General features: G+C 41.0%; 1 protein-coding gene across 1 annotated transcript in view; it reads right to left on the reverse strand.

The window, feature by feature from the left end:
• Positions 1–370: 370 nt before the first annotated feature.
• gpm6ab (glycoprotein M6Ab) overlaps positions 371–12280 on the reverse strand; it is a 238684-nt gene continuing 226774 nt past the window's right edge. The window contains exon 7 of the mRNA XM_072594582.1: positions 371–3025. Coding sequence (XP_072450683.1) covers positions 2873–3025 — 153 coding nt within the window. The 3' untranslated portion in view covers positions 371–2872. The remainder of the gene's footprint in view (positions 3026–12280) is intronic.

Consider the following 12280-nt stretch of genomic DNA (forward strand, 5'->3'; position numbering starts at 1 on the left):
AATTATAAGAACAAGACCTTTCTCAACCATCTTTTCACCATCCTGACACTCACATAGCAACTCAATAACAGAATTGTTGACTAATCTTGGTAACCCCTCAATTGATCTACAAAAATATGCCATGCTTGGCCTGGAAATTTTTCATGTTCATAAAGAGTAGGTCAAAAGAAGAAGATATTCTATTCTCTGACACTAACCTCCCGCAACTTGAGAGCAACAAACATGAGTCTCTCTTTTGCACACGCACTCAAAAGTGCACATATAATGCATACTCCCGCACGCGCGCACACACACTGTAGCTATGCTAAGTACGTTAAGCACAAATTTCACCAGCAAGTCAATCAAGAAATTGGCAAAGTCTCCACAGAGGAACAAGTACACAAATTTATTTTTATTAATTAAATTGCAAGCACTTTTTTTCCTACAGTCAAATAAAAGCCACTGTCAAGCTGTTGGCACATTCATGTACAAAAACAGATTAATTATACAGCCTGCTACAAAGCATTCTTTGTGAAAATACAAAGACTAGTACCAGAAAGCCAATAGCATTAAGTTATTACCGAATACAAGACATCATATATGAATCAAAGGACATAGATTAAGTTGACACAACCTATAGATATCACATGAAAGGAATCCAACACTACATTAAAATATTGTTGAAGAGAGTCTCAACATAATACTGGAAACTTAGGCACCCTAATACTGCACACAGTACTGATACAGTAAGAGAGGCTGGTGTTAAAATAAAACTTGCTGTCAACTCTTGAGAAACTATCACCATATCTAGTGTATAACCATGCTACGAATAACAACTACGTCAAAGTTCTTAATCTATTACAGAAAACGCTTAGAAATTACCAAATGTTGCATGACTGTTACAGTATAAAGCGGATCTCAATTCCTTTAATGTCATTAAAAATGCACTTACATCAGGAAACAGCTCACCATAGTCCACAATGGGTCCGAGAGATGGACCAAAAGAAAAACGAACTAGGATTTCACTTCCAAAAACACCGATGGAAATCTTGTTCAGGCTACATTGTTAAGGGAGACACATACTGCGTACAAAGAGCAGTATCAATAGGCAATACAGAATAAAATTCAACACACCCATTTTGGTCCAGTATTGATGGATTGCTCTCAATGACTTTTACATTACAAATTTCACTGGCAGCTTTTTTTCACTCATCCCTCGTCTAAATATTTAACATCAACGTTTTGCCATGAGCAGCCAAAATGACGTTCACAATGAAAAAGAAGTTTTCCTTTATTGTCCCCAGTCACGTCAGAAACTACATATTTTACACTTTGAGTCTACTTTCACTCGACAAAGAACGCTTGATTAAACTGTCAAAGATTGGCCATTTAATCTGAAGCGGATATTTGTTGCCGGAACCGAATTGGGAACCAAAAGCATGATTTCCCTACTCTCCCCCCTCCCCACCTTTTAAATGTGAAGTATTCCAGTTAAAAGTTCTTGCAAAACGCAGTCGCGAGGCAAAACGCCCAGATGAAACGGAATGTGGGAGTGTGTGTCCTGTAGCAGTAAGCTCCTATGAAACCGGTTACATTGCAGCCATGCGAACATTTATTATTAGTTGAGCCACTTCTCGGGGCCTTGATGGTTGTCCACAAAATACCTCCTCTCCCCACAAGGCCACTGAGAAGTAGCCCTCAATGGAAGATCAGGAAGCAGCTCAACTCCAAATTCTCAAGGGCGTTGAGGGATGGAGACCAAACTGCCAACTGCATCCTGTGAAAGGGTCTTTCTGAAAGAAAAAGCTGGTGGAACCCAATTGGTTCTCAACAAGGCAAAAGTTGCCAACATTCTCAGAAGAGAAGTAGACTTGTTCAGTCAACCCAAATAAAGGACTCTAAACCAAAAATTTAATGGTGTGACAAGATGCAATCTCCAATATCAATTCCACCTGCAATCTCACCTTGTTTAAAATGACCAACCTGAAGTGCTTAAGTGATCTGTCAACGTTCAGAAATATGTTAACATTTCAAGGGTAGAGGTTGTTTTGTTCAGTTTACAAGGAATTTTTGGATGGTGCAGTTTTCCAATTTGGGGAGTGTCATTGTTGTCATCATCAGGATATCAGGAAGTGGTGAGGGAGAGAGCCCTTGAGCAGGACTGGAATAAAGAATGTTTCACAAAGAGACAGGCGTCGCTCGGAACTATGTGGGTTCCCACAGCTACATATTCACAATGGAACTAAATTGAAAACCTCAGGATGTAATGGAGTGAAAACTGATTATTAAGTTCAGGAATCTATCAGGTTGTTAGAATTTCAAATCAACATCTGATATTAGGAAAACTTAAACAGGGGAAACAATGGTATGGAAATGACTACAAGTGATATGCAGCACATAAGTTATCATGGTTGTATCAAAATCTCCTCTTTAATCAAAACAATAATGCGTTAGCAAACTCCATTCTATGGGAATTAGAGGAAATTGATATGAATGCTTTAAGCATTTATATAATGAAATCAGCCACAGTGATTTCCCAACTTGAGCATATATCTCTCTCTTTCCCTTGATGCATGGTTCCATTACAAATTTTATCAATAAAAATAAAAGAGAACTATCTTTAAAAAAATCACAAATATCAAAGTCTCATTTAAGAAAAAAATGATCGAATGGAACATTTCACAAGCCCAATGGAATTTTGTGAATGGAATGAGGTTTGTCCTTTCTCCTAAATGATGAGGCATTTGCATTTTTAAATCACTTTTTTTAAGAAAGAAATGTGTGGTCAAATCACATAGGAACTTACTGAACTGGTAACCAGGGTTGTGAGTCAGTTGTTAAGTTTTAGTCAGATACAAGGAAGTGACTGGTGCAAGTGAGGGGGCAGGTCTTCTTATGTATAGGCATTTAACCGCTCTTTCGAACGGGTAGAATGGATGTCATGCAACTCCTGTTCCTCCTTTGATTTGATATCCTCATACTTTTGCATCCGACAAGCATCTTTCACGTAGGCCCAGTTGGCAGAGAGCACCATTAGGTAATGAACCTGCAGGATGAAACACAGGAAGAGGTTTCTTGAGTAATAAACAAGTTTAATGATAGGCATAGGAGATTAATTATCTGTGGACGCAAATATTAATACATAACCACATACACATAAGCACATACCTACTCTACCTGCACAGAAAAATAGAATGATCAAGGGAACTGAAAAAACAATTGACTGGCTGTGTCATTTTCCTTTGAAAGACAGAATATTGAATATGTCTGTATGAGCTGCCAGAGAAAGTGGTGGAGGCTGGTACAATTGCAATATTTAAAAGGCATCTGGATGGGTATATGAATAGGAAAGGTTCAGAGGCATATGGGCCAGCTGCTGGCAAATGGGACGAGATTAGATCGGGATATCTGGTCGGCATGGACAAGTTGGACCGAAGGGTCTGCTTCCATGCTACATCTCTATGACTCTATGAGTACAGATTTTAAAATGAAGAATAATTTTGAATGAATGGATACAGACAGAATATTTTCTCTTGTGGTGAAGAAAATAATTAACCAACATCAATGTAAGATCATCACCAAGAAATACAATTGGGAATTCAGAGAAACATCTTCACTCAAAGAGTAGTAAGAATGTGGAACTTTCTTCAAGCATTCCTTTTGTAGTAATAGATACATTTACGGTGAAACTAAGGATGGTGAAGGGACAACAATGTATGTCCAAGTCAGGATGGTGTGTGGCTTGAAAGGGAACTTGCAGGTTGTGATGTTCCCATGTAACTACTGACCTTTCCTTCTAGATGACCTTCCATTTTATATGAAGACTAATTTTCCCAAGCTTTGGGCTATAGATTTAACATTACACTTATTGTCTCCAATCTCTTAATTCTGAGTGCTCTTCATGAACAATAAAAATGTTTTCCAACCTCTCTCTGCATTGGTCTCACATCAGTGTCTAGTAACTTGTGGACATGGTGATACTGAACCCTGATGTAATTGTCAGGAGTGACACTCAAGATGTAAACACCAATCAGACAAGGTATGAAGGATTTCAGAGCAGAGTCGAGTGAGATCAATAATCAGTACCACTGGAAGCAAATCTGCTTGCAGTTGTGCGCTATGCCTTGACTTTTGTCTTCTGCCTGACAGCCTTAGAGTAACAATTGACATTAATGAATGAGTCCTACTCATTAACAGTAAGCACCAATTTGTTTAACAAATTCACATACACATGAATTAGTAGCAAGTGAAATGTGCTACTTGGCTGTAACATCTGGAAAATGTTGGGAAATGCTGTTATAAAACGAAGGTTGACCTCCCGTCCCACCGTGAACTATAACTGAAAAATGCAAAGAGGAGCATCTCACCCTACAATCTGTAAAGGGAGTGTGAAAAGCAGTGTAACCTATCTTTCAGCAACTTCTAGCGGTTAAATAAAATAAACCCCTGACATTCACAGTAAATCATCAAGTAACAATTTATTTATCTAGTTCTTACAATGAACAAATTAACTAAACTATTAACAAACAGAATAAATCCATTCCAACCATTCCTGAATAAAGCAAGATTCTACTGGTATGCTGTTCCAATAAATAGAAGTCCCACTTCTCCATTGATTCTTCTGCCAGGACTGCCTTCCCTGTCGAATCTTTAGTCAGGAATATTAACTTGTTGTGCCATTGGCACTATCGTTATTTCAATAGTGATTTCTCTAAGACAAAGAGGAGGCTGTGATACCCAACAATTCTCTCTCAAGAGCTGAGGGCCGTTCACTCTGGTGGGTGACAACTTGCTCTGAGGTCTTTGTCCAACTGCCCCTTCTTTTTATACCCTTAATGATGTATCAATATTTCTGCAGTATGGTTGGTCCTGTATTGTCAATCAGACTTAAATTTAATAGGTTTTTGTTACCTAAGTACCTGGTTCAAATTATTTGGTTAAATTCAAAAGCCTGTTGTCTTGGTTAAAAAAAGAGTTGCTGCTTGACTAGCTAACTGTATGGCCTTTCAATACAAATATTTCAGTTCGGTGTACTTGCAAACTTTCAAACTGCTGATCACAGACATCCATTTTAAATCCCTAAGCACAAAAAATGCACATAATCTTCTAAAGGGAGCACACAATGCTCTCCCCCCTAGCATTTCACAAACATCAAATTCTAACTTTCTGTCTCCCAGTCCAAAGTACTCTACCCAATGTCGCAACAATACCATAAACACGGTATCAACTGGCATTCCCATTAATGACACTAACCTGGATCTGATGGAACATGTATGATCTTGACTACCTTCACACACACTCTGACCATTGATATATGGGGCTCCAGACAAAGGACAATCCCACAGGTGATTTCCTCTTCCATTCTCTGAGGTTGGAAGCATCAGAAATGTTCCCCTAAGTCACTGCAGTGCTCATTTGAGTACTCCGTCACACCAACTCCCCTACTGTCAGTGAGGTTGTGACAAGGAAATGAACATCTTCCAGAGGGAAGCTGATGTCTGTTTTCTCATTGTGGCTGGCTTGCCTGATACAAAAAAAGATTAATCTCTCAACACGGGCCTTCCCCACCCCTCCAGCTTTCTTCTGGGAGTGACTGCATCAGGAAGCTCGGACTGTAGGGGCAGTGGAGAAGGGCTGAGATGGATGAGAGAGGGTTGGAAACCAACATGAAGTCAGTAAGTGGTATGTTTTATAATGTCTTGGGATGTAAGTTTCAGTGAAAAGGATCAATAGCAGAGGTTCAAAGCTCTTTGTAATTAAGGGTCAGATGGCCTACATTTCCTGGAGACATTAGAAAATTCATCAGTGTGACAATTCCAAGTTTGTCATATTTTCCTTTTTGCTGAATTTAATCCAACCTTACCCTCTGTATAGGGTCCCCAATTTACAAATAGCTGGCTCATGTAAACTCGTACTTATGACCGCGAGGTCTTGAAAGTACGTGTGACTTCCTGATGGGCGGCACGGTGGCACAGTGGTTAGCACTGCTGCCTCACAGCGCCATAGACCCGGGTTCATTTCCCGCCTCAGGCGACTGACTGTGTGGAGTTTGCACGTTCTCCCCGTGTCTGCGTGGGTTTCCTCCGGGTGCTCCGGTTTCCTCCCACACTCCAAAGATGTGCAGGTCAGGTGAATTGGCCATGCTAAATTGCCCGTAGTGTTAGGTAAGGGGTAGATGTAGATGTAGGGGTATGGGTGGGTTACGCTTCGGCGGGGCGGTGTGGACTTGTTGGGCCAAAGGGCCTGTTTCCACACTGTAAGGAATCTAATCTAATCTTATGCCTGAAATGTTGATTCTCCTGCTCCTCACACGCTCCCTGACCTGCTGTGCTTTTCCAGCAACACACTCTCGACTCTGATCCCCAGCATCTGCAATCCTCACTTTCTCCTCGGTGTGTGTAACTGCAAAGACCTAACATGCAATCATTTCTCTCAAAGTTACAAACAGCTGCTTTGCATCGTCTTGCACTGTGTTCTAACTTGTGGGCGGCACGGTGGCACAGTGGTTAGCACTGCTGCCTCGCAGCGCCGGAGACCCGGGTTCAATTCCCGCCTCAGGCGACTGACTGTGTGGAGTTTGCACGTTCTCCCCGTGTCTGCGTGGGTTTCCTCCGGGTGCTCCGGTTTCCTCCCACAGTCCAAAGATGTGCAGGTCAGGTGAATTGGCCGTGCTAAATTGTCCGTAGTGTTAGGTAAGGGGTAGATGTAGATGTAGATGTAGATGTAGGGGTATGGGTGGGTTACGCTTCGGCGGGGCGGTGTGGACTTGTTGGGCCGAAGGGCCTGTTTCCACACTGTAAGTAATCTAATCTAATCTAAATCGACAAGCAGACCGACTCCAGAATAGGACCTGCTCACAACCCCAGGGGGCTGCCTGTACTTGGCGTTTGAACAGCGAACCATCTTTTGAAGTTGAATGCTGGTAACAGTGCTCAGCCTGTTCAGAGCATGTTTAGGCAGTAACTGTATATGGGGACCTTAGTCATACCAGGCTGGTCCAGGCAAGAGTGACAGGTTTCCTTCTCGGCACGATGTCAGTGAATCACTTGCTATTTTTATGAAAACCCAGCAGTTTCATGGGCACATATCCTGAGACCAGCTTTTGCCAATTATTTCCACATTCTTAACATTCAGATTCAAGTTCTCAGACCCATCAGGGACTTCAGCTCTGTTCTCTTGATTATTGTCTCCTCTTTGGATTGCTGGTCCATAACACCACAAGATACAGCAGCAGAAGTAGACCATTCAGCCCATTGAGTCTGTCTCCATATACAGTGATCATGGCTGATCTGTTGATCCTTAGCATTTTCCTGCCTTTTCCCCATAAAGCTTGAATTATTACTGATTAAAAATGTTTTTAAAAATAGCCACAGGTTTTTCTGCTGTAGCGAGTTTCATTAACATGAAGTTGCTTTAATGGACTGATGAATTGGGGACACAGTTTCAAAAGCGATAACATTTAAAACATGTGTTGGCTGTAACATGATTACATTGCCAACACTTCAGGAGCTGTTTCTAAAGCGCAATTTTCCTATAATGCAGAGTTGCACCAAAGCGCAATCATTGCCTTATAGATGAACTACCTGTATTACAGAAATCGCGTACTTTATCTTTGGTATTCCTGATGGAAAACGTGTGGTCTTGAGTCTTTTAATCTTGCTCTAATCAGGTCAGAATTGCAATAATACCACATTTCACTGTGATTCTATCTAGATGAGTGCAATTTTTAAAAAACTCAAGCTCCCGACTCTTTTTCTCAACAATACTCAAGTTGTGTATTACCAAGAGGCGCCTTGTATAACCAAGGTGATGGTAAAGTGATAATGCCATTGGAGCAGTATTCAAGAAGCATGAGAGGTGGCCTTAAAGAAACATACGAGATTCTTAGGAGACTTGACAGGATGGAGAAGGAAAGTATGTTTTCCCTTATGGGAGAGTCTAGGATAATAATCTCAGAGTAAGGAGTCCCTGATATATGAAAGAGATGAAGAGGAATTTCTTCTTCTCGAGGGTAGCGAACCTGTGGGATTCTTTACTGCAGAGGGCTGTACAGGCTGGATTGCCAAGACTGTACAATTGGTCAACAGAGCTGTTTTATGGAGTTTTTGCTAATCTCCCACTGACATTACAGTGGACAATCAGAGAAGTAGCTGCAGGAAACACTAAAGTTACTTCTGTTTTGCTTCAGCTGGGCCTTCCATGTCTCCGTTTTGTCCACGCACACATTTATTTTCCATTCTTTGCATTTAATAAGCACTTTGTTTCACTCAGAAAGAGGACAAAGGCAGGTTTGATGTTCGGCAGTCTGTGTCAGCAACTGTCGCCATAGCAACCGACAGGCCACAATCACTTCCACTTCAATCGAGAAGAAATGTTTTCTCTGAGAACTGGCCTGAGTAATTGATGATGCCAACCATTAGACATCTCAAATTATAGGCCATTCAGGAATTTAAACGTCAGTCCAGTCATTATCTCGAGACTGGGCTCATCTTTAAAAGGAGGTTCTTCAGAAGCTGTACTGAATAGTAGCAATGGCAACCACACTGCTGTGAGGTGAATAACTGCAGACATCCCTTGATTTCAGGACCCTCCATGCTTTTACATAAAAGAGGGGGAACATATCTAATTGTATTGACAGAAAATCAAGAGAGACCTGGAGGAGGTTCCAAACTGATAATAACCTGAACTCATGGTAACAATGCTGCCCTGGGCGATGTGTACTTTTTAAAAAAAATGTATTCATACTTTAAGCACACCATTGGCTTGGCCAGCTTTCATTGCCTTTGGAAAGGTATCAGTGAGCTGCTTTCTTAAACAGCTCCAGCCACATGTTGAAGGTACTCCCTCTCTACTGGCATCGTTAGTCTAGAAATCAGCCCACCATCACCTTCTCAACAGCAATGAGATATAGGCAATAAATGCCAGGCAGATGCCCACTTTCTATAAGGGAATTTTTTTTAAAAATGCCCAAAGGGCAGTGGGTTTTAATAGGTTCATTGCTGCCAAAATACTGACGTAATGGTGCAATTCATGAATCATTCAGTCGTCTGCACTTGGAATTCTGTGTCCAGGTTCAATCAACACAGTACAATGTTCTGTAACGTCTCAGATCAGGAAAATCAAAAATCTGGAAAGACCCAGTTGTCCAGAAAGTGTTTGAACAGACCCACAGGACCAAAACAAAATACCAAATAGCAAATGTCATGTCCTTTAAAGACATTTCTACTGTTCCCACTTCTATAGAAGATAGGACTAACAGCTTTCAGCTGTTTCAATGGGAAAACTGCAGGGGTGCATGAGAGAGAACAAGAGACAAGATGGATGATGGAAGAAAAAAGGTTTATTAATTGGATGTGTATTGAAATTAACACTCACAGCTATTCATCATGGTGGTAGGTCACCAATCTTTGCGGGGAAAGGAAAATATTCCCCAAATTTTAGATTGAACGATTAACAAATAATCCCAGGTCAGGCCTGTTGATATGCTAAGTTTGGTCACAGGAAATTCAGCAACTTCCTCATTGTCATTGGTGTTTTAACACATAGCAGGGCTTTGGAATTTTAAAAAAATCATGAATGCTTTCTAATGTTTTATGACTATGTTGTGGCTCAGGTGCAAAGCCGATTTACAAACTTGTGATTAAACATAATAACATTATTCGACAAATCTAGGAAAATCCAAAATTCAGAAATGCCTTCATCCCCAGAATTCCAGGATGGAGCTGAAATAGTATATTGCAGCGACTGAAAGTACAAAGAGAAGAGGAAACGAATAACTGGGGATGGAGGGAACAATTATGAGGAGCAATTCTGTAAATTGATGCGAAAACAGAAATTGCTGAAAAAACTCACCAGATCTGGCAGAAGCTGTAAAGAAAGGTGTGGCACGGTGGGTCAGTGGTAAGCACTGCTGCCTCACAATACCAGGGACCCGGGTTCAATTCCTGCCTCAGGCGACTGTCAGTGTGGCATTTGCACATTCTCCTCGTGTCTGCGTGGTTTTCCTCCGGTGCTCCAGTTTCCTCCCACAATCCAAAGATGTGCAGGTCAGGTGAATTGGCCATGCTAAATTGCCAAGTCAGGGGTGAATATAGGGTAGGGGAATGGGTCTGGGTGTGTTACTCTTCAGAGGGTCAGGGTGGACTTGTTGGACTGAAGGGCCTGTTTCCATGCTGTAGGGAATCTAATCTAAATAGCAGAGTTAATGTTTCAGGTCCAATCGCTCTTCTTCAGAACTGAAAATTGCGGATGTTCTTGCTGGGAAACAGGAGGTAACATGCTTGCTGATTTTATGATTCTAAGATTGTTAATAATGGCTGACATTTCATCTTGGGAAGAACTGTAGAACATACTTCTGTATGTTCTGTCAGCCCTGGCTGACAGAAATAAACAGGAGTGTCAGAAGTTCTGCTGATTCTGAGAGGAAACTGGATCAGTGTCAAGTACCATGCACATATAAATAAAGGGTGACTTGGTGACAGGATACCAGCCACTGTGGAGTAATTTCAATCTGGTTGAACTGAAACACCAACAGATCATTCATGTTCTTACTGAATGTTGGTTGGCGTTCAAGGGTCCACATAGCCTCCTTCTGTTATTTGTTCACGTGTGCTTCGAGGTATCATTGCTACTGAAATGTAGCAGAGGTGAGAACACATTAACATAAACTTGTGCAAATAGCAATAAAATAATGACCTGACACAGTGTCTTTTGTGATGTTTGGTTAAGGGAAATACATTGACCAGACACAAGGAAGAATCTCCGTGCTTTTGTCTGCAAAACTTAGGTTCCAAATCTGAAAGTTACTACAGGTTTACAGGCAATTTGCAGAGACCAAACCAACCCCACTATCTCCCATCCCACCCTTACCCCAACATCTTTTTTAACCATTTACTAAAAATACTGAAAATGGCAGCGATGAGGGAAGTAGATGTTGATTGTCCAACGTTGGTCAATAGACTTTAGTGCAACAAAAGAACTGTAAAAGTTGGCATAGTCTGGTAAGACCAAATTATTTGACATCAACATGTCTGATTGACAATTCATGACAGTTGCTGCTGACCTCTTTCTGTCTCTCTCACACGCAGATGGACAGATTGATCTTTTTTTTCACTCCCGATATGAAGTCAAACCAAGTTTTCAGCTTCACTAACAAGTATCACCACTGTTTCATACAAGTTGAGCAGTTGCATGTGGAGTTTTTGATATGTTTTCAGTTCTATTCACACCTAAAGCTGAGTTGCAGTGTAAACATGGTGACTAAAAAATTATTGTAATATGCTCCATGTGACATTCTGCTACATCTTGGAAGGTTAAGCAGAATCTAGAATGTCAAATTAGGTCTGTTTTCCCCAGAATTTAGAAGGTGAACAAGTGATCTGATTGAAGTCTTCAAGATACTAACAGGAAAAGATAGGGTAGAGTCATAGAGTCATATAGCACAGAAACAGACCCTTGCATCCAACCAGACTACATTGAACCTAACCCCAAACTAAACTATCCCAAGTTAGCCTGCACTTGGCTCATATCCCTCCAAACATTTCTTATTCATGAACTTGCCTAAATGTCTTTTAAATGTTGTAACTGTACCCACATTCACCACTTTCTCTGGAATTTCATTCCACATATAAACCAGTCTCTATGTAAAAAATATTGTCATATCCTTTTCAAATCTTTCTCCTTTCACCTTAAAAATATGCCTCCCCAGTCTTTAAAACCCCCAACTTAGGTAAAAGGCAGCTGCCAATCAGCTTATCTATACCCCTTATTATTTTATCAACCTCCATAAGGTCACCTCTCAACCTCCTCCACTTGAATGAGTAAATTCCCAGCTTATCCAGCCTCTCCCTATAACTCAAACCCTCCATTACCAGCAACATTCCCAGCAACATCCAGCTTAATAATATTCATCCTGTGACATGGAGACGAGAATTGGACACGGTACTCCAGAAGAGGCTTCAATAACACCCTGTACAATCTCAACATAACATCCCAACTCCTATACTGCAAGGTCTGAGCAATGAAGGCAAGAGTGCTAAACACCTTCTGAAACACTCTGTGTATATGTGACGTAAACTTCAAAGAATTATGTGCCTGAACCCCTAAGTCTCTCTGTTGTACAATACTATCCAAAGCAAGGAAGAATAAAGATGAACTATTTTGATAGGATGGAGATTCTTGAACTACGGGCCATAGTCTAAACATTATGGCCACTGCATTCAGGATTGATTCTGGACTAGTGCTGCTGGAAAAGCACAGCAGTTCAGGCAGCATCCAAGGAGCAGTGAAATCGACGTTTCGG

Source organism: Chiloscyllium punctatum, chromosome 2 (genome assembly GCF_047496795.1).
Source record: "Chiloscyllium punctatum isolate Juve2018m chromosome 2, sChiPun1.3, whole genome shotgun sequence".
Classification (NCBI taxonomy): domain Eukaryota; kingdom Metazoa; phylum Chordata; class Chondrichthyes; order Orectolobiformes; family Hemiscylliidae; genus Chiloscyllium; species Chiloscyllium punctatum.